The sequence below is a fragment of the Alosa pseudoharengus genome, unplaced genomic scaffold (assembly GCF_046254945.1).
Source record: "Alosa pseudoharengus isolate Yale_2024_CS ecotype anadromous, Long Island Sound unplaced genomic scaffold, YU_APseudo_1.1 YU_APseudo_1.1_scf_7, whole genome shotgun sequence".
Lineage (NCBI taxonomy): Eukaryota > Metazoa > Chordata > Actinopteri > Clupeiformes > Clupeidae > Alosa > Alosa pseudoharengus.
In genome coordinates this window covers 19,577,537-19,605,455 of record NW_027468859.1, presented here as the reverse complement: position 1 = coordinate 19,605,455, position 27,919 = coordinate 19,577,537, and the positions used below count along the sequence as shown (strand labels likewise).

The following is a 27,919-nucleotide window of genomic DNA, read 5'->3' as shown; positions in this document are numbered from 1 at the left end:
GTATTGCTTACAGTGTTTGTCTTTTTCTGTTTCCTCTTTTTACTGCATACATAAGTGTCAATGTAATAGAAAAAAATAACCCCTGCCACTGAGTCTAAGCCAGACTGGAATCAGCTGTGGTTGGCCCAATTTACCCAACATAAATCAGTTGTGTGTCAATTATTTAATTTGTTTATTATTGGCTGAGATATATTGTTTTTGAACTGATATCATTGCAGAAGCAGAGGTTTTTATACTGTATCTAAGGTTTGGAATATTGTTTTTGCTATTGTGGAATGTTGTGTGTTAACATTCGTAAATACTACAAAAACAAAATGTGAGCGTTGTGGAAATGTGTTCACTGATTGCATATCATGTGCTAACAACATGAAATGTGTGAATGGTATGGCCACAAAAGACAGATGCTGTGCTAATTGTATTTAGAGTTTTGAAAATGTTACAACTGGTTGGACAAACGCTTGTTAGCGACTGAAAAAAACTGTAAAGAAAGTGCGGTGAAGTGTGATTGAATTAATTCTATGACACCTTGACCAACCTGCTGACAGGGACTTTTGGAAGTGTTCTTTAGCTCTGCGGCTCAGACAGTGTGGCATGTTAAGAAAATGATGAATGGTTAGCCTTTGAGCATCCTGGCATTAAGGATGAGCGAGGCGAGAGGGAAAATCAATTTGCCTTTCTCAAGGCACTTATTACTTCCTCTTGTGTCAACTTTCAAGGTCAAGCCCGACTTTGGTGTTCCTTAATCACCTGATGATTAGACACTTTGGGTGCCCTCTGAGTTTGCTGTCAGTTTGGGAGAAAATGTTCAGAGTTTCGTAATAAAAAGGGCTCGGTCTTCCTACTCAGTTTAAGGTTAATTGTATGGTGGCTCGATGGTCGATTAAGATCATATGAAATTGACTTGTTTTAACCTTTCGCTAATAGGCTTTCTAAAAGCTTAAGGAGATATTCACATTCTCTAGTCACTTTACTTAATTTTGACTGAAGTCATCGACCATGACTGAGAATCAAAACTGTAACCTCCCATAAGCCATAACCTCCTTTCATTTTTTTTATACCAAGGTCTAATTGAAATTCCAATTGTTGTGTATAGCATATAGCACTTATGAAGTAGTTACATTTTCTTTAAACACATACCTGTGCAATGCCTGGGTTATTTGTTCATTTACTATGCAGGTTTAGGTTTTATTTTTGCCGACTGTAGAGCTCCTTCTAGAGTCGCGATATATTTACATTTTACTCTGCTGTTATGAATAGCAAACTTCTCATGACTTAACCCCCCTGTACACAATCAAAATGCTTTTGTTGTTGAGGTGAAGGCTTAACAACAGGCAAAAACGGTTTCCAAAGAGCTATATCTACTGACAAGGTAATGTTTCACGATTCTTGCGAGATTTGTCGGGCCACCGTTCTTGGCTTGGCATGGTTGGTTTTCTCGGTAGCGACTCGCTACATCTATGTTGTATAGCTATGCTAGGTGAACGATTCGACTATTACAAGTTTGTTAACCATCAAATTGGCTTCGTAAAGGTTACTGTATATTAAGGTGAAAATCTTGCAAAGTGTACCACAAATTACTGGTCTGATGGAAGCACAGACCTAAGAAGAAAAGATGTGTAAGCAGAAAAAAGATAGTTCAACAAGTTTTCACAATTCAAATGTGGAAATGATATCTGTAAATTAATATTAGTTAATGACTAATTAGCAGTTAATTAGCAGTTAAGATATAGGCAGGATAATCAACCATACAAGTAGCAGAAAAATGACGCCTTTTGATCACTTAAATGTGCATAATTTCCTGCTACCTGAACCCCGTGCCATCCATTATCCATTCTCCTTTAAACAGTCTCAGTGCATGAGACCGGAAATGTGCCCCCACCCTCTCTTTTACCGCTCATTTGTCCCTGTAGGACCTGTGTATCAGTGGCTGTGTAGCCTCATGGCAATTCTGCTGCTCTGCCTCTAGGCCTCTGTTGTGGTCCTCTCCCCTCTCTGCCCCTCTGCAGTGAGAGACAGGTTTGGAGCGAGCGGCTGCCTTCATACTGAATGCCTTTACACTGGGAACAGGAACAGGGCAATCCCTCGTTCAGAGAACAGGCCTCTGCCTCCAGGGCAGAAAGAACTGTTCTCCCCAAATCAGAGCGAGAGAGAGAGGAAGAGAGAGAGAGGGCTGATAAGAATGGAGAGAGAGAGGAGAAATAGAGAGAGAAACAATACATGGAAGGAAGAGGTAGATTAATAGGTTGGAAGGTAAGAAACAAGGAAGAGAAAGATGATGGCAGGGATGTTGAAAAAGACAGATAGATAGATAGATAGATAGATAGATAGATAGATAGATAGATAGATAGAGAGACTCTCCTCCATTAACTGGCAGTTCCGTCTCCAGAGGATGTCAGATCCACTCAGAGGCTGGAGGGAATGTGCAGTGGGTGTTTTCCCAGACTCGCTCCTGTAAGATGAACACCAAGAATGCCAGGACAATAACTCTCTCTCTCTCTCTCTCTCTCTCAAATTCAAATTCAGAATGCTTTATTTGCATGACAAGGTTATTCAATTGCCAAAGCACTTATTATACAATAAATCTTGACATACACACATACATATAAATAAAAATAGAACAAAATAAAATAAATAAATATAGTAAAATAAAATGCAGTATATGATAGTGTGTGTGTGTGTGTGTGCGTGTGTGTGTGTGTGTTATATGCCTTCCATTTTTGACGCTCTGTCTTCAGAAGACTTCAGCGCAGTGCTAAATTGGACATTAATCCATCCTGTTTGACGTGTCTTATTTCACCCACTCTTGGTGGCCCCACAAAGGGATAGAACGTTCCCATCACTCAGCCTAAATGAAGAAGACTGCCATCTCTCCTCTCCATAACAGATCAATAGACACTACAGAGGATGTGGGGTAATAACTGCACTGAGCTGTGTAACAGGGAAGAGAGGGTGTGAGGGAACTCCCAGACCACTGATGATTTGGACAACAAAGCAATAATGTCTATAGAAAATGAGAATCAACGCTGTGTACCGCCGCTTTTCCATTCGCCAAAACACGAGAGATTTTCTTTCTCAATTTAATCCTCTTCCCGACCATGTGGCTTTATAGGGCCCCTGTAGAAAGCCTTTTGAGGATCAGGAGGCATCATTGATCTTCTGATTAATTCATCTCATGCTAAATAGCTCCGCTTGCCGGGCGGATTTACGAGATTGCCATGGGAAAATTACACTGGATGGATGCCCGTTACTTCAGTGTCGGAGAGGTGCAGGCCACTCTCACCTGTCAGTGTTAAATGCATGGCTGGCCAATCCTGTTATTGAACTGCAGAAAAAAAAGATGAAGAAAATAGGACAGATTTTCAGAGAAAAACAAAAGTTGGAGTTGTCTAACATGGTTACAAATTCTTTTAAAATTTCTTGTAAAAAGTGCTTGTTTTGTGGTTCTCCTTTCTTCCTGGCAGTAACTCTTTACAGTACAGTGTAAAGAAGATTGGGCGAGTCAGGAGGAATCATTGATTTCCTGATTAATTTGTCTTGTGTTAAAAGGCCCCCTCATCCAGATAGGATTTATGAGTGTGTCCGGGGAGGGAGGCAAGAGATTGATGCTCCAGTATACCATGCTAATGGTTGTGGTGTTATGCTTCGTTTACCCAGTGTTTTATTTATCTTTTTTTTTATTCAACACACACACACACACACACACACACACACACACACACACACACACACACACACACACACACACTCACTGGGTTTCTCTGAAGTTGGCAGAAGAAGACAGTTACGGCGAATAAAACTATAATTCACTCTGGAAATTCTATCAAATGTCTTTGATGAAAAATGCATTTTTTTTCTCCTTGGATGACAAGAAAGTGTACTTTAAATGGGAGTGTTTTGGGGCGTGTTGGCTCTCAAAAGGGGTCCCTCGCAGAATACTTAATATTGTTACACTTCAGCGTTGCTGGGATGAAGGAGAGAGTGGCTTTTGCTTGTTTATGAAAACAGTATGTGCCACTGTTTGTGTCTCTCACAGACCCTTGCTGTGATATGCTATCACGCTATGAAGATGCCATTTGAGGGGAAACAAGTTTTTTGTTGTTTGCTATAGCTTTTGTTGTGACCTCTTACACAATGAGAGAGAACACATTTCTGTCGCTTCTTGCGTTTGATATTCACCTGCTCCTGCCTCTGGTAGCGCTGGAGCCTAAAATCATCCATTAAGGCAGCACTATGCACGTTTTTCTTTTTTTTTTACCTTATTATAACTTCTTCAAAGACATTTTGATCGTAAACGAACTTGTAATAGGGAGAATCATGCACCTAGCATAGCAGGCAGCGCCTTACAGGTGGAAAACCAGCCTTGCAATTTAGCTGACAGCGAGTCAGAGTCATTCGCGAGAATCGTGAAACGTTATCTGGTCAGTAAATATTGCTCTTTGGTAGATTGCCTTCGCCTGTTGCTAGTCCTTCGGCTCCAAACAAATGCACATGTGCCGTGTCCAAGGGGAAGGGTTCAAGCTGTGAGTGTTTCTTTAGATGCCGTCTTATGGTTGACATATGACAGGTTGCACACTGCGCTCATATGAATGGGGCCAGGTGGCAAACATCTGAAACAGCAGTCTGCTCTTGGTACCCCAGCTGTGTGGCCATGTCGGCTCCAGGGAGGTTGGCTTTGGCAGAGACACAACTGTGTGTGTGTGTGTTTGTGTGTGTGTGTGTGTGTGTGTGTGTGTGTGTGTGTGTGTGTGCGTGTGTGGGAGGAGGCCCAGTATGTTGACAGGAAAGGTATGTACTGCATTCTTCATCAATGTGCCTGTGTGTGTATGTGCCACTTTATCGCTATAATGTGTGTATAGCCTGGCAGGTGCCCTGCCTTGAGGGTAACATGGAAACCTACAGGTGTTTCTCTGAGTATCAGCTCACCTGTTTCAGAGGTGTGTGTGTATCTGTAGGTGTGTGGGATGTTTGAATCATTTGCAACTAGTGAATGAAGGTTTGCATTTGTCTATGAATGTCTATGTGTGTGTGTGTGTGTGTGTGTGTGTGTGTGTGGTGTGTGTGTGTGTGTGGCTGTGTGTCTGTGTGTGTGTGTGTGTGTGTGTGTGTATACGATCATAAGTGTAAATTTAACAACCCATAGACACCATAGCTCTTTTAAGACTCCGCTGGTCTCCTCGAGCACACATGGTCATTAACTCCAATCTTTGCTCATCAGTCAATGATACACCATCATGTGTGTATTGAGACGAGAGGGTGGGCTCGGGGAGGTGGGGGGGGTTTGTCGGGCTTCTCTGCTCCTCGTGTTTGAGTCTAATGACATGCTTGAGCACAGCCCCCTCCTTAGGGGACACAGACACTGATACAGAGACAGCTGATCAATCCATCACTAAGTACTCTCTGGAGATCTATGGTCTTAACATTTTCTAAGAACATGACCATGTGGAATGTTTAAATATCAGGCTTAATGGCAAAACTGTCACTCGTGCAGAATAGACTTTGTTTGAGATAAAAGAGGGAAAATGAGGTATCAGTCTTGTTGGAATAATAGTCTTGTTATTGATTGTTATTCTTTATTTCATGAGTTTGCAGCGGAGCAACACATGTCAGGGGACCAAATTGCATTTAACTTTAAAAAGACTGATGATGCTAAGGCAAGGATATTTTAATGATACTAAGGCAAAAAGGTCTCAACACAACATAACATGTCTGAACTCATCAAAATCACACAGGAACCTAAAAACAGGGACCCCAAAATGAACATTACAGAGCCATAAAAAGCATTAATCACTTCATTGATAGTCCTTATTTCAGAATATTCCAAGAAGGGGACTGACTAATCAACAACCAATCACCCCACCCAGCCGATCAACTAACCATCCTCCTCCTCTCATCTTCCAATTCCCTTTGGAAGAAGTCTGATCCACTTAGAGGCCTTCACAAAGAGAATGTCTTGGCTTTCATGATGTGAGATGTGTTGCTATAGCCAAAGCTAGCTTGGCCATGTCTCAAAAGCCAACGTTTTCTCTCTACCCTCGTTAGTCTATCTCTCTGCCATCGTCACTCATAAGAATCCTCCCTTTTAATTAGCTTAGTGACAGAATGTAGGACACTAATCCTTTCATTGTCCTTATTAGGTACCACTGCAGCAGCGCTAGTTTCCCCAGATGTTTTTTTCTCTCTTCCTCCCCCTCTCTGTTTCTCTCTCTCTTTTTCTCTTTCTCACTCTCTCTCTCTGTCTGTCTCTCTGCCTCCCTCTCTCTTTCTCCATGTCTGTCAAAGGTAGTCTCTAATCTCTAATCATCTTATCCAAGTAGATCATTCCTTCTCACGTCGGTCTCTGGTGATTGATTCCTACTGAAAGGGTCTTAGCGCTGAGAGATGGTTATTAACATGCAGTGCTAATCTCACCTCCTCTGCTAATGTTGAGAGATGTAACAGCACCCCCGCACACACACACACACACACACACACACACACACACACACACACACACACACACACACACACACACACACCACAACCCTATCCTCCCTACAGGGAATCTGGCAACAGTGAAATTAGCCTGCCCGAATTCCCATGCCCCGAATTCCCAATAGCAGTGAATAAGATGGTTAGCATACCAGTATTCAGCATTACACACTGATTGTAGTGGTTTCAGTTTGACTACAACACTAACCTGAACATAGTTTCTAACCTATTTATTTTATAAGCATGAGGCCACAGGTGCGTACTACAGAGCCTTGGCTTTGGAGAGAGGCATAGAGTGTCTCAATACACAGCTTGGGAGGCATTCTTAAACGGTTTATCTGGATCTAAAGAGTTATTCAGAGTCTCACATAAAGCTGAATAAGTTCAAAATCACATTCCTCTGTTGCAAATACATTATGTTAAGTTCACCCTTCATAGAAAAGTGAGCTTGTTCAATGAATGCGTTCTTCAGAACTCGTTCATGCACAACACTAGTCTGGCTGACAGCAGACTGATTCTCCAAAGAGAACTGGTCTGGGGATCCTTACTTCACTTCCAATTTCCAGGGGTGTTATAGACAGTGAAATTAAACTTAAATTGGTACATTGAGGTCTTACGAAATCTTCTTTGAAGTACAGCAAGTATATCTTTCTTCTAAATGAAGGCTTTAAATGCTGTTTTTTGCTCAATTGATGCAATCAGCGCAGCCATTGGTTGAGTTCAACAGTGTTCCTAACCATTCTCCTCTATCTGTTATCATATGAAGTCCACCCCATGCTGGATAAACAGTTGTGATTGGTTCCTGGGGAGCATTTGGAGATTTGGAAATGGGCTTGAATGGGATGACGGCCAGACAGATCAACAGAGCAAATTCAAATGTGCACACACAACACCTGGCTAGCGCAACACTGTAAACTTGTACACAATGTGGTCACATTTAATCAGGCTCAAATGTCCAAGCATGAAAAGCATTAGAGCATTCAGACACAGAGGTGCGCATTCATGAATTTCCCACTGGTGTCAACAGGTTCTGTTGCGGTGGGGCTCAGGTCCTTAGAGGCGTAGTGCGGAGGAGGTCTGTAATACGCTGGAGCTCGGCCTGTAGCGGAGGTTGTGTAGCAGGGGCGTAGCACAAGATCCTGGGCCCCTGCATAGGCAGTCCTGATGGGCCCCCATGTTCCTCAACCCAGGTAAAATAAAATATATTCCAGGCATTTCAGGGGCCCTCTCTCCCCTAATCAGTAGTGGTTTTACCCCCAGTCCGACGCCCCTGGTGTGTAGTGAGGAGAAGGTCTGTGGTGCTGAGGAGGTCTGTAGTACACTGGAGCTCGGCCTGTAGCTGAGGGTGTGTAGTGCGGAGGAGGTCTGTAGTACACTGGAGCTCGGCCTGTAGCTGAGGGTGTGTAGTGCGGAGGAGGTCTGTAGTATGATGGAGCTTGGCCTGTAGCTGAGGGTGTGTAGTGCGGAGGAGGTCTGTAGTATGATGGAGCTTGGCCTGTAGGGTGCTGCAGCCTGAGGGGAGTTGCTGCTGGAGGCTGCTGCTTGATGCTCTGCTGTTTGTGTGGAGGAGGATAAAGGATGGGTTTCATCAGAACTTTCACTCTGTCACTGCTCTCTCTTTCTCTCTCTCTCTCTCTCCTTCCCTCTATCTTGTATTTATCTATCTATGGATCTATTGATCTATAGACCTAGATGTATGTATCTCTCTCCCTCTCTCCATCTCTCTCTCTCTCCTGAGTGTTGTGCATGTGGATGCAGGTGTGAGTGTGACAGTGATGGAGGCTGTGTGGGACTGCAGTGTTGAGAGTGATGGTGATAATCAGGTGTGCTGGAGCTTCTCTATGGTGATAATCAGGTGTGCCGGAGCTTCTCTCTCCACCAACAACCCACCCCCCCTCCCCACCATCTCTCTCAGTTCATATCAAAAGAGCGACAGCTACACTCCACAGGCTGTACCACTTGTTTTGTGCAGTTTTGCTCCCCTATTTATGTGTTTTTTCCTTGTCATTATTCAACCTAAAGCATTGGCCTATTAATTCCTACTTATTTAAATGTGAGCTCCCCAGTATCTCCCTGCACTCCTCTCTCTCTCTCTCTCGCTCTCTCTGTTGCTCTCTCTCTCTCTCTCTCTCTCTCTCTCTCTCTCTCTCTGTTGCTCTCTCCCTGTTTTGTCAGTCTCTGCAGCATTTTTTTCTCTCGTTCCCCAAAGTTGTTCCTCCTGCTTTTACTGGCAGAATTAGAGGTGACTTCTGCCGATGTTTAAAAGAACATTGTGCTATCAATAGAAAGTAAAGTAATAATCCAATGATGCCATCACCGCCCTACGTTTCCTTTGGAGGTGCATACTGTTTGCCAAATAAGCGCAATTAGTGGCATATCTATAACAATCTAAAAAGAATACATAGCACTAATGCTGTAGACCAGTGAATTTACTGCAAACACATTTGGCAGGGCAAGTTCATAATTGTTTTCAATATTTGTTTGAGAGCCACTTAAGTTATACAGTCATTATCACTTTGTGTAAGAGTACACCACATGCATTACACTGAGATTGAAGCAGCTTTGGGTGGATTTGCAGGGGACACCAGGGAAAATAGCACATCTAACACTCCAAGGCAGCTGAAACTGTCCCTGTGGACTTTGAACTGATGCCAGCATGGAACAGCATGTTATCAGACAAGTCACCTCACACAGACATAGGCATATATACAGAAGTGCACACACAAATCACAGACACAGACAGACAGAGAAGCTCATGACACATTGCATTGTGGTTCTCATATCGTTCTCCACAAGCACCTCTTATCATTTAATAGCACATGGACATTAGGACGGCCAATTAACTATGCTCTGCCCCAGCTACTAGCAATTGGTCTTTGTTTTTTGCTTCACGACAACTGTTGGATGATGGCCTTCATCGTAGAGAGAGAGAGAGAGAGAGAGAGAGAGAGAGAGAGAGAGAGAGAGAGAGAGAGAGAGAGAGAGAGAGGCAAACTGCACTCGTTAACACAGTGTTCGTTTGTACTTTGTTGATCTGGTCTGGTACTTTGTGTACTGTATGTGCACACTGGGTGTTGGATATGAATTCATTACAATGCACTACTCATGCAAATGGCACAGAGGAAACACAACAGTCTGCAGCCTTGAGTGCCCTGCAGACCCCAGTGATTGTATTGAAACACAACCCAAGGCCTCAATGCCTCTCATTTCTGCTTATTGGATATGCTCAACACATATAGGCACAGGTAAAAGCATGCACACTCTAATAACAGAACAAAGCACTGAGGCTCTAGTATATGGCCTTTATTGTGAATGTACTACATTTGTATGCATATTTATATTACTCTTTTGTCTGCTGTTTCTCTCTCTGTCTCTCGCTCCCTCAATGACACGTGCACACATATGCAAGCATATCTGCTCTTGACTCCTCTCTTCATCAGTCAGCATTCAAAAAAGACAGCTGAATGAGACAACAAAAATAGATAAAAATAACAAGAGAGAGAGAGAGAGAGAGAGCAAGAGCGAGAGAGACAGTAAAAGAGAGGGAGAGAAAGAAAGAGAGAGAGAGCAAAGCAAGATGAGATTAGGGTTAGTGAAAGACAGCGGGGAAGGAAGGCGTAGGTGTCGAGTGTGCTCGTACACCCTCTCTGGTTGTCTGTTGGACTAGACCCCCGCCCCCACACACAGGGAAAGAGTAGCTGAAGATAACCACTAGTGGAATGAGAGAGCAGTCTCATCCCTCAGACCTCCCAGCTGTTAAAAAGTGTAATACAAAAGTGAAGCAGAGCCATGTTGCTTACTTGACAGCCTTGCTGTTTGTGATACCCTTAGGAAGACTTAGTGGTAATAATCTATCTAAAGAGCTCTCTTAATGCGGCTAATACTGCATTATGTCTGGATGACATAACAGACATGCACTTTAATCACTTGCCTTTGTGATAGATGACCCAAATTAGCCTTCATAAGATTTTACTCATATTAGTTTGATTATGTTGTCATAAAAAGCTCAGTTGCATTAAGTGTGTCTTATTAGAGTCTTTGTCACAGGAAAAACTGGCAGCTCCTCTAAGCTCTTTGAAATGAGATTGAGTGAAATGTTTATGAGTTCATTTGGACTGGAGTGAGATATTTGCTGAAATTGAAACTTCTTAATTTGTGCTCATTATTCTGTGCTGAGCACCCCTGTGGCACTGAGATTCTGCAGCGAATGCGTACGCGAGAACTGAAACTGACCCCCTGGAAATTAGTCAGTTTTGAGGCTTTTATAGCAGCCTCTCCTCTCTGTGGGAACTCTGTTTATTCCCAACACTGAGGCGTAGGCACGCGCACACGCACGCACGCACACACAAACACACACGAACACACACACATACACACAAACAAACAAAGAAGCAAATTATCACAGACACAGATACATGTACACACACGCACGCACGCACGCGCACACACACACACACACACACACACACACACACACACACACACACACACACACACACACACACACACACACACTCTCTATCTCTTCCACACTGAGAAGAGAATAAACAGATCATTGCACAGTGTTGTTGAACATCAAAGTTTGGCAACATGGACAGTATGGAAGATGAAATCAACGACATGATTAAGCACTGATCACAGCAGAGACTGAAAACATGCGTATGCCATAGGGGAGGGGGGTAAGGAGCTTCAAATCCAAGGAATTGGAGCATAATTCTGTGTGATCAAATAGTTATCAAAGTACACAGTATAGGAGAGGCAGGTGCATATCAGACGTATGCATGTAGGGGAGAGCCCAGGGCTTTACTTTTTGGCCTCATCTAGTCTCTCTCCGTCTTTCTCTCAATATCAAACAGTCCATCATTCATTTAAACGGTCAGTTTTGCACTGTAACTATACATCGAGTTCAAAGCCATGTAGTTGTTTGTCAGCCTGGTGGATGTGCGTTACTGGAACTCTGTCTGATGCGTCCATGGTGATAAGTGACTGACCGTCGCTTGGATACAGCTGGCCTGGTGTGGGAAAAGATCACTCTATATTTTTCTTTCTCTCTCTTTCTCAAATGTTTTATCCTCCTTTCTTCTTTTCTTCCTATCTTCTTTTTTCTTTCTTTCTTTCTTTCTTTCTTTCTTTCTTTCTTTCTTTTGTTCGTTTTTCCCAAACGCAGAAAGCAGAAAAGTACTCTTTCTAGTGGTAGTGAAGTGCAGTCCCTGTGTGTTCTCTTTCAGTGTAGCTTAGTGTCTCTTCACACTCTATCTCCAGCGACAGGGCTGTCTCAACCCCCTGAGGAGCAACGGACACTTTTCAACAGAATAGAAGTGAGATCAGCATACGAGTGGAGAGCTCTCTGTGACTCTACCCCAACCCCATCTGTCTGTCTGTGCCTGCCTGTCTATCTGCCTGTCTCTTTGAATGAACCGATCATTACTGAATGTGCAAACACATGTTGACCATCACCTGTTTTTATATATATATATACTGTATAGTATATATATATATATATATATATATATATATATATATATATATATATATATACTGTATAGTATATATATATATATTTGTTATTATTATAGATTTTTTTAGGCTTTGTTTTTAGCCTTTTTTGGCTTTATTCAGATTAGACAGTGAAGAGTTACAAGAACTGAGGGGGAGGGAGAGAGGGAGTGGGATTGGGAAAGGACCAGTTGATCAGTTATTAAGAAAGCGACCGTTCCCCAAGCTAGGAGAGGAGCAGTGCTCCCACCAGGAGAGTGTGTGGCCTGTGTGGATGCAGTAAATGTGCTCTCAGCAGGTTAGCGTTTTTCCACTTCCACAATGTGAAATCTCCATCTCCCTTTCTTCTCTCTCCCCACTGCTTTCGTTACAGTCTGAGGGCCAGATGTACGTACATTTGCGAACGTAGCGTTATCAGCGCCATGGCCAACCCGCAGGAACCGCACGCTGTGATTCTTCACATTACGTGGTATTTTATCAAACCTGCAGGTCATCGGGTAATCAGCGTCTTTCTCTGCCCCATACCGCAATTTGCAAACGTTCACAACTGAACAGCATACTTCAATCACAAGCTCAGCTGAATGAAGTTAACTGATGACTACATTAAAAGCAGGGGCGTAGCCAGGATTATTTTATAGGGGGGGCCAGCTGGGTCCAGACTTTTTATTGGGGTGGCACTTGGGATTTAAAAACTACTCAAAAAGTTTTGAAGATTAGGATAGCCTATTTTAATAATGGTAATAAATTGTGTAAAGCCAACACTGATACACAGGTCAGTTTGTTGTCCACTCCAAATCATTTTCCATAAGCATGCTATAAAAAAGTACATTATGATAATGCACCTTACTTAATCAGTCTTATTCAAATGATGTTAAAGAACAATAATAAATACTACAAATATTGTATTCAGATATTTAATCTTATACTGATGGCCAAACTATATTTCTTTCTGATATCCACTCTAAGTACTTGGCTGTAAGTAACATGGCTCTGAATTAAGAAATTAACCCTTAGAACCCTAGACTGTTTTAAGGGCTTTTCCACTACCTTTATTTATAAGCATTTATCCTGGTCATTGTAAGTGCCATTTACACATGCTATATTTTTTTCAGAACAGTCTAGGCTAGATCTGCCACCAATTCATATTAATACTTGCATTGATTGAATTTAGATTTTTAAATAATACAAAGACAAAAAGCATATTATACCATTCTTATTTTGAAATGTATCTCTGTCAGCTGGACATGACTTTCATGTATGTGTAGGGCAGACTGTCCTGAATCTGGCAATATAAGAACCATGGTGGAGGGGGGCTTTGGGGCTGAGCAATTTACAGACATGTGGTGTGCGCCTTACAGAAATAAATGCGTTTTTTTTTTAATTTAGTAATGAAAAATGCCCTTTCTGCGCTCCATATCTGTGACACGAACTGATCTGACCTGACTGAACCCGAGTTTGCGTGTTCTGTGTGTACACATGATTCTAAAACAACTTTTTACTGCATTGTCATGAACAAAGTGAAGGCAAAAAGGTGTTTCTTTGTCGAATAAATTGGGATGCAATGTGAGTCTCGAATTGGATGCCATGCAGGAATTTGCTGGGATCTCAAAACCGCATTATGAACATACTTTGCCATAGAGAAACACATGATAGCGTTGGATTATGAACATGCCTTGCCACTACAACACATAAAAACGTGGGGTAAGTGGAGCTATATGAAGTTATTATTTTGATGTCATTTCGTCTGTTTTATAACCCAGGATGTACTTGGTATCAAATGATAGCTCTGTATCTCCTCTTTCATCTGATATGCGTGGCATATCTATCCGATCACGGGTTCGTGAGTAGGGCCTAATTCAAACGAGAGTTGGTTTTTGTACATCATGTTATTTTGCAGTCACGTTGTCTGTTTTTATAGCCCAGAAGCATCGATATACTTGGTACCAATAGATAGCCCTGTGTCTCCTCTTTCTTCTGATATGCTTGCCATATCTATGCGATCACGGGTTCGCGAGTAATTCAAACGAGAGTAATGGGTGCGCAGGTAAACTATAAATATGAATCAATTTCATTTCATGATTTTTTTTTATTTACATACTTGATCGCACAGGCAAGAGTTTAGTCTCGTTGGAAAGCCCCACTTCTGCTCTGTCACGCAATTAAAGTTTCATCTCGCTGCAATGAACAGTTCTGGAGCAATGTAACAAAGAACTCAGGCAAAGCAGCCTCTGCCTGACCAGCTATGGCAAGAACCACACGCAGTCAGCTAATTATGTTTTTTATATAAAGTAGCCTAGCCTAGGCCCTATTAGCCTACTTTTATTGGAGCCATGATATGTGCCTAATATGCTTGCATTTCACCCGAATTTTATCGAAATATTTTTGTAACAGCGTTACCGCAGGCATCCAATTATTTCTGATCAGCCCTGCGTCAATGTCAGAACCTGTAAGGACAGCCCAACGCAGCTCACTTGGCTATGATTCGTGACACATTCTAACATCTTATTAGCATTAATGTTCCAACTCATCATCAACTCACCTGTTGTTACTGAGGTTAAGTCTACTGTCAAGTGTTTTTAACAGATGACTTGAATTGTCCTGCTGCTGCTGCTGCACTAGGCCTAGCCTACTCACGATTTGATCACAACCGTGGGCTACACTTCCTGACTGGGCCAATGGTCGTAGATAGAGTGCAGTAATTGGTTCAGTCCCTGCTTTGCAAAGTGTTGGCAAAGTGCCGTCGAAAACGGCAGCAATTCTTTTTTTTTTTTACTTTTCACTGAACTGAGCTGGGGGGGCCAGCAGGGTGGCCAAGCTTTGACCAGTGGTGGCCGTGGCCCCCCCTGGCCACCACATAGCTCCGCCCCTGATTAAAAGGCACCAAACGTTTAGCGATCATGAAATAATACAATACATGGTAAGATGTCAAGCAAGAAGATAATGAAGAGCAGTAGATATGTGTGTGTGTGTGTGTGTGTGTGTATGTGTGTGTGTGTGTGTGTGCATGCAAGTCAATAAGTGTATCGGTATGTGGAAATACTTTGGTGTGTATCAAAGCAGTGGGCGTGGGTTTCTTGTAAATGAATGGTGGCTGAGATGGATTCAGGCCAGACATTGTAGAACTCAAGAGCTGGACAAACCAGGGGAGAGCGAACGCCATGTAGAGTCTCTAGTGACTCTCTGAGGGACCCCAAACCGCCCGCCTGCGTTGGAGCCTCATGAGAGACAGGGAGGGAGAGAGGGAGAGGAAAGGACTGCTGTGAGAGGTAGAGCTGGAGGGAGAGAAAACTGCACACTGAGGTGTGATGGACCAAAAGTACTAAAAATACAAAAAGTCAGAAACTGGAAGCTGAAACATCAACTCTGCAATCCCACTGCGTCACCCCCCCTCCCCCCAGCCCGCCCCCACACACACACACACACTTTTTTTTTCTTTGTTCAGCTATATTACCTGCCTGAGGTCCTCCTAGTCACTCTAGTGATATGGGAGGACGCTCTGAGAGCCAGAGGAAGGAGACCATCCTTTCAGGAGCACATGAGTAAACATCAGTTAGTGAAGAGAGCGTTTCCATTCAGTATTATATATTATTTATTATGTCTTAAAATATGGCCTAATGAAAACTGTATTTCATGGGTGATCACATGTCTAAAATCATATTTTGTCTTGAAATTATAGTGCCAATTTCAAACTGCTTGATTAATTGCTGTGTTTACTTTCCCGCTGTGTTTTAATATGATAATAATGTGAATCAAAAATATAATCACATTATCCAGGACGCATCTTACTGGCCTCATTTGGGCTCCATAAGTGATTACTCTTACCCGTACTTGGCTAGCTGCTGGCTCCCTCTCCTATATAAAGTGGCCAGGAAAAGTATTTGAACCTTTGTAAGAATCTGGTTTTCTGCATTTATTGGCCATGAAATGTAATCGGATCTTAATCTAGGCTACAACACAAACAAACAACCCAATTCTCGACATCGTGGTCACCTCTGGTTTGGGACAACTTGGTGAAAACAAATGCATCGGACAACTGAAGTGGATTTAAAAAAATTACTGGAATTGATGTCAAAAAGAACACCCAAAGTAATAATAATCTTTCATGTGTGTATTGAACACACCTATACAGCATTCACAATGCTGATGGAACAAGTAAGGTTGCTGTGTGGTTGTGGTAGTGCTATGGACCAAAAGACTGAACCCACAGAAGGACCGGAGCGCACAAATAGTTGAACCGAGCTTTAACGATGCTGGTGACTAGCACAAAACAGAAACAGGACAGAAAAACAAAGTTTGACTCTGATGAAGACGCTGTCTGCGCCAAAACGTTAATTACCAGCACCATTACAGACTTGAGATGTTAACCAGTTCCAATAACATTTAGCCAAAGCAACTTACAGAGATTTACAATGGTCAGGTACAGAGCTATGGAAAATAGATGTGTGTGTCTGTGTGTGTGTGTGTGTGTGTCGGGGGGCAACAGCAACACACATTAAGAACTTTGTTCTGTTTTGTGTTTGTCTGGGTAAAAGGAACATACATGGCTCCAGCCATGGCACAACTGGCTGAGGCACCTGCACCGTACGCTGGCGACCGATCCCACCCCATGGTCCCTTCCAGATCCCACCCTGACCTTCTCTCCCACCCACTTTCTGTCATTCTCCACTATCCTGTCGCATTAAAAGCATAAAAGCCCCCAAAAATATATATATATAAAAAAAAAGGAACATACATTATCCTTAGCCCTTGATGTCTTTGTAGAAATGAAAGCGCTTCTTGCCACCTTCATCCGCATGTTGTGGCTCAGTCCTGCTGATGTGCCGTATGTCTGCCCTGCATACTCCGCACGTCTGGCTTTCAAACTTCCGCGGAGCCCGTCTGTCTCTCAGCTGCCTTGTGTAAACAGACAACACGGGGGTCAGCGACTGTCTCACCACGGACTCCCCCGGTCTAATCCACCAGCAAACAGACTCGACTCAACAGGACTCCAGCAATCAGTAGCCTGCTGAGGACATGCAACGCTGTCTGCTGCCTCCTACGACTCTGCCAATTTAGTCACAGCATCATGCTGTGTTCCGTTATTCAGTCCCACACCATTCACTCCAGCAGTTCTTTTTAGTCAATATGGTCTGACATAGAGTGCAATTTGGCAAACGAATGTAGCCACTATAATTTTTGAATGTCAGAAGTATGTGGTTAGATGATTTGGATGATTGACAGGCTAAGTGGTCTTTTTTGTGCTTCTGTGTTGTTGTGGTTTATTTATTCACTGTGTGTGTGAACATCTGGAATCCCTTCCTGACAAAGGATGAAGGAAAAGGCTTTATCTTGTGATCTCTATGTAAGGGCTTCACTACGACTGAGCTTTGCTATCTCACTTCACCTGGTGACCATTCATCTTCAGTCAAAGCTCTTTAGAAAACAAAGAAAATGGGATATTTCACATCCTGTAATCAAAGTGATAATACTTTTCACTTGCTTAAAATTAGCTTATTTATTTATTTAAATTTATTTATTTAATTTATTTATTTTATCATAAATAAAATCTGATATGAAGCATCTGCTCTCACTTACCGGTATGCAATTAATGTATTTATTTATGGTCGCAGATACAAATTAACCAAATCAATCAATCAATCAATCAATAAATAAATCAACCGATCTATACAGGCATTTGGTGTTGGTGACCAGTTTCCAGCAAACCAATCTGCTGAAAGATATATGACCTTATATCCCTTATATCTTATATTATCTGTATTATCTGTTATTTGATATTGAATCGGTATTATAAACTCTGTGTGTTCTGGGTGTCACTAAGCCTTGCATCTCTTTAGATTGCATGGGAAGCTTTTTCTCATCTTCTGTATGCAGTCAATAAAAGACTTCTATCTGCATTCTGTGACTATGAAGGCGACATTGCAATAATGAAACTTAAGGAGGACAAACCAAAGTACCTCTAGCAAACTCTTTCTTAACAAAGTCGGGCTGCTGGTAGTCGTCAATGTCATTTTGCTCCCACTTCTTGCATGAGTACTGAATGGAAGGCACTTCTATTTGTGTCGCTAGTCAGTACCATGAGACTGGGTCATGGAGGGCATGTACACGGAGCTAGCAGAAGTGCATTCCTACCATTCCTCATTCTATGTCAAAAGGGGAATCCGGTGATTTTTAACATAGATCTCGATTTTCAATGTCACCAAGCTGCAGTGCTTCACTCTGGGGGCATGAACATGGGGGGTCATGGCCTCGGGAAACAGAGATCTACGGGGAAAAATCGCCGGAATTCTCCTTTAAGTTGGTTTGTTTTACTTGTTATGTAAATGGCCCTGCACTTCTGAGTAAGCATCAGGGAAACAATGTCCCTCAATCATTGCAGTGCACGGCTCTGACTGATGGAGCGGTCCACTGAGCTTTTTTCTAGGGCCCCAGTTTGAGAGAGTCACTCCAGCAAATCATGTAATTGACTTCACACACACACACACACAAACACACACAGAGCATAATCTGATTATCCTTAACTTCTGCTGACACTGATGCTTAAAAAAGAAAACAATAACGCAAATGACAGCTTTGTTAATATTTACGACTGTTGATTTCAGCCGTTGTCCTTGTGTCTTTCTTTCCTCCCTAACAGATGATGCAGTTTGCCTGGGAAAATTACAAGAGTTACGCCTGGGGCTCCAACGAGCTGCGGCCCCTCTCCAAGCAAGGACACTCCAGTAATTTGTTTGGTGAGTCTCCATTACTATTACTATGTCCTTCTGTCACACACATGTATGCCCAAATAGGCAAGGCAAGGCAAGGCCGCTTTATTTGTATAGCACATTTTATACACAAACGCAACTCAATGTGCTTTACACAGTCAGGAAACAGTGAATAGCAAACAATAATAGGGACAAATATATATATTTATATATTTATATATAGTTTATATAAAGATACATTAAAATACATATATTAACAATCATAAAACAGAATATAGCCTGCAAATAGACAGAAGAGGACTAAATAGCATGGCTTTATTTGCTAAAACAGTTCCACCCTGGCATACTAATTCAAAGAGACGTGTATGGTTAGCCATTTTTTATGGTATCTATGGAAAGCAGGTAACTCTCTTATAATTCTTCTAAATAACTTTCAATCTTGTTTCTTATAGCTAGCCTTTGATCTAATCCACAGTAAGGTGGATCACCACTTTATGACATTTATTCAGGAACATTTATTTCAGTATTGAATATAATCCACTTTCATTTTGTCAGATCAATCTATGCCTTTGTCTGTCAGAAATACATGGCATTAAAGGAAGGAAATGAGATACTAGTGGATTTGTCTCCCACGTCCTCCGCTCTGACTCCCACTGCCTCAGTGGAAAGTTTTCAGTATGCTTCACAGAGCTGTATAAAATTGATTGCGGTGGCAATTTTTTGCTGAAATATTAAACAGTGAAACCATGGAAATGTCTTCCATTCCAGTGGGGAGTGTTTGATTTTCAGGACGCTTTCGAGCAGTTTGTGTATATTACGGACAGCAGTGTTTTTTCATGACCTGTGAGTTTTAATTGGACGGAAATGGACTTAATTAAACATGTAATCCTCGTTAATCCCTAATTGTGTCTCCCTCACCCCTCTCTCCGCTGTCTCATACTCCCTTTTTCTCTGCCACTCAGACCCATATTGCTCCCCTATTCTTCCCCTTCACACACACACACACACACACACGCATACACGCACACACACACACACGCACACGCACACACACGCACACATACACACACGCACACACACGCGCACACGCACACACACGCGCACACGCACACATACACACACACACATTTTTATTCATTTTCTCTGACTCCTCTCTTTTGGTCTCTTCTCTACTCCTCTCTTGATCTCTTATCTCATTCACTGCCTTCTCCATGTGCCTGGTTGTGGATGAGCTGAGTATATGCTATATGAGTCTGCACACATCAGTCTACTCACCTTCTGGTGGTGAGGATGATGAGCATGATATAATGAAGCAGCATGAGGGTGACGGACCTTCCCAGGATCAACCTCAGTACTCACATCTCAAATGTTTTGACATTTGGAATAGAAATGTGTAAAGTGTATTGTAGAAAAGTGATGATACCATTTCTGTGGACTGATAGAGAGCTATTTGGAGCAATGCATGAACTGTTACAATGTGGATAATTGTTACAATGACTGGAGGAGTTATACACTGTACATTCCAATATTCCCCTGTATGCCTAGTGATATGTATGGTTTGGTATGTACTGTATGGTTTACCTATCTTTCAGACCATAGCAATGCTGGGTAATGTCTTTGCAATGCATTGTAATGCATTATTCATGCATTAGCTGTAAATATATTTATACTAGGGCTGTCAAAATAACTGATTCATTTCGATTAATTAATTTGAGAAAAAATAACTGATTAAAAAAAATAACGCAGATTAATCGATTCCGTATGATCTTTGACCCCGAGCCGTTCTAGTCAGTAACCATTAGACTGTAAAATGAAGGAGAGAGAAGAAAATGTGCTGCCTAGATCATTGATTGGAACATTTACTTTTAAAAAACGGCCTGATGGTGTTGATTAAAATAGTCCTCTGCAATGTCTGCAGCAAGGAATTTGCACCAGAGTTCGTCAACTATAAAGTCGAACATCAATGCAAAGAAATAGTGTTGACATTGAGGGGAGTGTTAATTTATTTTCATTGTGTCCCCTAGGTTATATCTGTGGCCTGAAATGCCTTGTATGTGAAAAAAACCTTCTTCCCGAAGCAATTTTGAATTTATTTCCTCAGCATATTAGGTCATATCATAGTTTATTTTCACATTTTCACATAGTTTCACATTATTATGGCCATTATTTGAACAGTGAAAATAATAATAAAAGAGTTTTTGAACTTTAATGTCACTAATGCTGATTATTCAATGATTCATTTGAATTTAAATATTGAAAATATTTTCACAGCAAAAATTATATATGCGATTAATTTAGATTAATTAATCATAGAGTATGTAATTAATTCGATTATTTTTTTTAATCGATTGACAGCCCTAATTCATACATATTTTTATACATTGCAGTCTATATGTGAATACGGTGCTGTGCGGTGACTCTTCAGAGTTTGGAGAGTTAATCCAATATATAGACAGATCGGTTTCCCATCTCATCCTGCAAGCTCAGCACATCTCTGTCTGCTGCAGATAACACTGGCGGTTCACTGCTGGAGATGAGTCCTTATAAAAGCAAGTTTGGGCAGGTATGGCCAGCTCCATCATCCCAATCCTTACATCTTCATTTGCACCACCGTACCACCAATGACAGCAGCAGAGGGAAAAGTGCAAGTACAAGTAGCATATAGTTTGCTCCACACCCATTCATCAAGCAAACAGACATATTTCACTCTGCACATTCAGTGATCAATTTTACAAGTGAGGAGTCTGATTGCAATATATTACCCCTCTGTGGGGTAATGCTACTGCTATCAATGTAGCATTCATTAATTCATTCATGTCATTAATTATACAGGAATGGTATTAAGTAACAATGCAGTTACAATTAAACGGGCTTGACTGACTTTAAAACTGGTTTGCAGCAGATATCAAATATACAGCATATGGCGGAAACAACAAACACACACAAAACACTGTGTGTGCAGTACATCTCAAGAGGCTCAAGTATGACACGTCTTACCATTACTGAGGTAATATGGCACTGCTAATGCAACTGTTCTTGGCCCTTAGGGGAGGTCTCTGTGTCCTCTAAGGTTGCCTTCACACTGGGTCCGTTTAACTGGACCGAATCCGAGCGCGATTACTCCCCCCTAGACCTGACCCAGCTGGTCTCTGTTCACATAGTTATAGACCCTTTCATGGAATTTTCATTATCAGTATCATAGTTGGCCCCACAAGACTTCCTTTTTAACATTCCATATGTTATCTTAATGCAGAGGAAGTAGATTGGGGCCCAAATAGAATGTTCAAGCATTGTTTTTGTTTACCTTGTTGAAAGGGTCCATATTTTTGTTAGCAACTAGCTTCCTTTTACCAATATTGCTTGGCAACGTCACAAAAACAGCAGTTTATTTCCTGGTTTTGGAACGGATAGCATTTGAACCGCACCAGAGTTCTAGCGAACGTACCTCAGACCACTGTTCTCTAGCGGACTCTGGTCTGGTCCCGGGTCCGCACCCAAGTTTGGTAAACAGAAATAACCGAACCATCGGTCCAAAGGAACTCGGGTCCGGACCAAAGGGTCTAGTGTAAATGCTCCCTTAGGTACACTGGACTCCTCTTGGCCGTTAGAGGAGGTCTCCGTCACTGCATGTGTCCTCGTAAGAACACTGGACTCTGAGGGAGGTGTATCCATGTCTGTCTGTACTTTTATTTGTTTGTCTCTCTGTTGATTTTCCCATTATCCCATTTAAAGAGGCCTGGGCCGAAGGGAGAGAGAAGAACACTGAGTCATGAAACATTTAATAATGCTCTCCATGCCACTCCATCTGTTTGATTTCTTCCTCACTCCCTGATCCCCCTTTTCTCTGGACTCTTTCTCTCATTCTCTCTCTCTTACTTACCTCCCCTCTGTCCCTCTATCTGTCTCTCTGTCTTTAATGAAACTCCCTCTCTCACACTCGCACACACACACACACACACACACACACACACACTCACACTTTGTCTCTCTGTCCATCCATCCCTGTGTCTTTAATGAAACCTGCAGCCATCTCTCTCTCTCTCTCTCTCTCCTCTCTCTCTTCTCTGTGAGCTGTTCCCTCAGTGGGGATTGATGTCTCAGCTTTGATGAAGTGTCTTAATTCAGCAGAGAGGAGACTGTAATAAACACACACAATCATGGCCCATCCTGTCACCCACACTCTATTATGGCACTCCAACTTAGGGACATCGTGCACTCAGTGTGTGTGTGTGTGTGTGTGTGTGTGTGTCTGTGTGTGTGTGTGTGTGTGTGTGTGTGTATTAGTATTGTATTGTATTGTGTGTGGGGGTGTTGGTGTGCGTGTCCGTGTTTGTGTGTGTGTGTGTGTGTGTGTGTGTGTGGGGGGGGGGGTTTATTGTGTGTGTGTGCGCGGGCGTACATATGTCTCTGCCCCCCCCACCCCCTCCACACACACACACACACACACACACACACACACACACAGGCACCCAAGAGGCCCCCACACACACACAGGCGACAGTTGGTAGGGTGAAATGAAACTTAAAGAGAAGCTAGCATGAAAAAGGAGGAGTCCCATCTGTCTTGGCTGGTCTTGGAAAAAGTGTGGAAGAGGGAACATTTCACAGGAGGAGAAGGAGTGGAAGACTGGCATTCAAGCACAAGAGGTACACTAGGAGCTGGCCAAAAAGGTGGAAAGGATATAAATATATAAACCTATATTTATACAGCAATTATACACAGCTCTGATGCTAGAGGAAGCCAGTGAGGGATCTTGCCTGTGTCCAAAAGTACTAACATAAAGGATTTAACCCTTAAAGGTGTAGGTTTTTGAACATTCTAAGTTCCGCAACAATTGAAGGTTCTAAAATTCTATGTTGAATTCAATGAACCCAGATATTCTTTAGAATGTTAATTTCTCAACATTCCCGTCACACCGGTGTGACGGTACTCCTTTAAGGGTTAATACTACATCCTACATATGTCCTTCTATGGTTATAGAAGGTGGCATCATTTTTTTTTTCATGTACCTACTTAAAAGTAAAGACAAGGACAGACGCACTTACACAATCACACAATCACACACACACACACACATGCACATACACAGGAATCCCTTGAGCAGGGTAACATTGTGACCTAGCTGGGAGCAAGTGACAAGGCTCCCCCACATCTAAGGAATTGGGATTTTTTCTTCTCCTTCGAGCAAGAGAAAAGTGGAGCAAGGACAAGTGGGTCCCTCTCTTTCACATCATGTCACACACACACACACACACACACACACACACACACACACACAAAGCGCACCACACAGATATTCCACATCACCATGCACACACAAACATCCACACATACTCCCTCGTTACTTTATTATATTCTACAGAGCATCCATTTCAACTGGATAGGGATTCTAGTTTGAAATGCGCTCTGTCAGATTGAATGATGATAATGTCACTCATTTGAGCAGGCTCTTTGTGCACAAGCCTCTTTTGGCTATCTTTGAAAAGACACCCTTTGAAAAGCCTGATAGCAACATATGACGCGGGGCTAATAACACCATTGCTGTCGTATACATCCACTCCATTGATCTCTCTCTGTGAGTCTTTGACTGAAATGTCTCGTTTTGTATTTGCGCCAGCCCATCTGTTAGATGGAAAGGGCTTGCTGAAAAGCTTAGGCCCATCGCCAGGGCTGACGCTGATGTTAAAATGAAATTAGAAGCCCACCCACAACACCTTTAAAGGACAAATCCGGTGAGTTTACACATAGATCACTGTTTCTTGAGTCACCAGTACTGTCGGTACGAAAACCCCCGAAAACAATCTGTTTTACCTACAGAAGCTCGAGTTGCTACAACCAGCAGCTAATGCAGCCAGGCAGCTACAGTGCTACACTCTGGGGGCATGTACATGGGGTCTCATGGATTGTTTTAATTTTTTGTTGTACTGACAGTACTCGGTGATCTCAAGAAACGGAGATCTATGTGAAAATTCGCTGGATTTCTCCTTTAATACTAACTTTTCAACCCAGTCCTCACCGTGAAAGAAGCTGTGAATAACACAACACTTAGAAGAAACCATAGCAGCTAAAGGAAGCACGGAAGAATGTAATTTTGGCTTTATATATACAGCTCTGGAAAAAATTAAGAGAACTTTTTCTGAAATCAGAATCTCTACATGTATGACAGCCATTCCATTCCAGTGTCTGTTGAATTCCAACACAAGCACACCTCATCACTATCCTCTTGCAATAGAACCAGCTGGATGGCAAAACAGTGCTAGTAGTTCCTCAAAAGTAATTGGAATGAAAAAAACTAGATGTACCGCAGAGCGGTACAAAATATGACCGCCGCCCAGTCCAGCACATTTTTTCCACAAAAATAAATCACGCTGAAAGGCCTATATGATTCTAACTGTCTCACTAAATTGCATTATCCACACTCAATTCTCACTGATATCTGCTAGACAACAAGTACCAAAACATGATTAGTTCATAGATTTCACATGTAAAATTAATTTTATACAACCCCACCTCCATCTTGCCTGTTCATAATTCTGAGAAATTCTTGAATTGTGTGCATGTGTGCATGTACATGTTTATGTTATGCGTGTGTGTGTGTGTGTGTGTGTGCGTGCTTGTGTGTGTGCCTGCGTATGTGCCTGTGCATGCAAGCGTACATATGTCTACTGTGTGAGTATGTGTCATACGTATGATTACTGTGAATGTATGTGTGTGTGTGTGTATCTGTTTGTGCACATGTGTGCACATGAAATGGGTTAATATGACCCCTGGAGGCAAACATACGGAAAAAAATGGTCATCCTAGGCCCTACAGTTCTCAAGATATTCACAGAGAACTGTGTCTGCCCTACCCTTCTTTCGGGGGGTCCAGTCCAGCGGGGGGGCTACAGATCAAAACGAAAAATTACGGTTCCATGCTATCCATGTGGGGGTACATGCCCACCAAGTTTTGTGTACCCCGGTCTTTCAGTGTCCCGGGAATCCTTGTTGGTGTACGTCACTAAATGTACACATAAATTATTTTATTGTAAGGCCCCCCATGAACGAAAGTACACAAAACTTGGCATGCATTCGGAGGGTGTCATAATGATCCTACACTTTTAATTTCGTGCAGTTTTGACCTTGTCAGCCAGAGATATTGTGATGAAAACACCTAATTTTTTGCTTTTTCATTTTTAACTAGGTGGCGCTATACATGAAATAAGTGGTAATGGGATGGGTTGACATGCACTCTTAAGACCAACATACATAAAAAAGGTGGACCTCCTAGGCCCTACGGTTATCGAGAAAACTGTCTCCGGCCACCTACAGGCCAGTTGGTGTATAGTAACATAAATTAATTTATTGTGTGGCCCCCCATGAACGGAATTCCACGAAACTTGGCGTGCATACAGAGGGTGTCATAATGATCCTACACTTCCAATTTTGTACAGTTTTGACTTTGTTAGGTCACAGATACCTTCAATTACAACACCTCATTTTTACTTTTTTGTGTTTAACTAGGTGGCGCTATACATGAAATGAGTGGTTATGAAATGGGTTGACATGGCCCCTTGAGATCAACATACAAAAAAAAAATGGTCCTCCTAAACCCTACGGTTTTCGAGATATTCACAGAAAACTGTGTCTGCCCTACCCTCCTTTCGGGGGGTCCAGTCCAGCGGGGGGGCTACAGATCAAAACGAAAAACGATGGTTCCATGCTATCCATGTGGGGTTACATGCCCACCAAGTTTCGTGTACCCCGGTCTTTCAGTGTCCCGGGAATCATTGACAGCTGCGCGGCGGTCATAATAACTATTGACCATGACAAAAGAGTTGAAAAGAGAACTTTTGAGTGAGGAAAAGAAGGGTTCTGGCATTACTAGCAGAGGGCTACAGTGGGCGTCAGGTTGCTTCCATTCTTAACATTTCTAAGACGGCGGTTCATTAAAACAAGGTCAAGCAGCAGACATTGGGGACAACAAAGCGGCAGATGGTGAAAACGATTCTCCATTGGCCGGGATGACCGTCAACTTATTCAAATGTCACTCAGCAACTGTAGAATGACATCAAGTCACCTACAAAAAGAATGGCAAATGGCAGCTGGGGTGAAGTGCACGATGAGAATGGTATGAAACAGGCTCAAGTTGTGTAATGCTAGAGAAGCAAAGTGTGTGTGTGATGCTCCATCAATGAGAAGCATAGAAGAGCCAGGCTGAGATTGGCAAATGCCATAAGGATTGGACCATAGAGGACTGGAGTAAGGTCCTCTTCTCTGATGAGTTCAATTTGCAGCTTTGCCCAACACCTGGTCTTCTAATGGTTAGACGGAGACCTGGAGAGGCCTACAAGCCACACAGTGTCTTGCACCCGCTGTGAAATTTGGTAGAGGATCGGTGATTTGGGGTGCTTCAGCAAGGCTGGAATCGGGCAGATTCGTCTTTGCGAAGGACGCATAAATCAAGCCATGTACAAGGTTATCCTGGAAGAAAATTTGCTTCCTTCTGCTCTGACTATGTTCCCCAACTCTGAGGATTGGTTTCTACAGGACAATTCTCTATGCCACACAGCTAAGCCAATCAAGGTGTGGATGAAGTACCTCCAGATCAAGACCCTGTCATGGCCAGCCCAATCTCCAGGCCTGAACCCCACTGAAAACCTCTGGAATGTGATCAAGAGGAAGATGGATGGTCACAAGCCATCAAACAAAGCTGAGCTGCTTTAATTTTTGCGCCAGGAGTGGCATATAGTCACCCAACAGCAATGTAAAAGACTGGTGGAGAGCACGCTAAGACATACCTGTCAACATTCCCGTTTTTCCCGGGTTTCTCCCGTATTTCAAGGTCATCTCCCAGCACCCTCCCGTTTTGTTATTTGTCCCGGAAAACTCCCGTAATTTGCATGGCCATCAAACATCATTTTAAAATCATTGATCCATTCAGGTTGCCAGGTTGTGTATGAAATACACCCTACACATACACGATCACTTAGTTTCAATTTCAACTGTCATAGACTAAAACCTGGCAACCCAAAAAAAAGCAACGACCGAAATGCAGTGTTGAAACACGTGTATGAAACGTATTAAATATGCAAACACAGATCCGGTATAAACACTGCCCCCCCCCCCTGTTCTGTTTGGAAAGCTAAATGTTGACAGGTATGCGCTAAGACACATAAAAGCTGTGATTGACAATCAGGGTTATTCCACCAAATATTGATTTCTGAACTCTTCCTCAGTTAAAACATTAGTATAGTGTTGTTTATAAATTAA

General features: G+C 42.4%; 1 protein-coding gene across 1 annotated transcript in view; it reads left to right on the top strand.

The window, feature by feature from the left end:
- Positions 1–27,919, top strand: part of LOC143109243 (mannosyl-oligosaccharide 1,2-alpha-mannosidase IA-like) — a 153,499-nt gene that overhangs the window by 6,906 nt on the left and 118,674 nt on the right. The window contains exon 2 of the mRNA XM_076271900.1: positions 18,599–18,695. Within this exon, the coding sequence (XP_076128015.1) occupies positions 18,599–18,695 (97 nt within the window). The remainder of the gene's footprint in view (positions 1–18,598; positions 18,696–27,919) is intronic.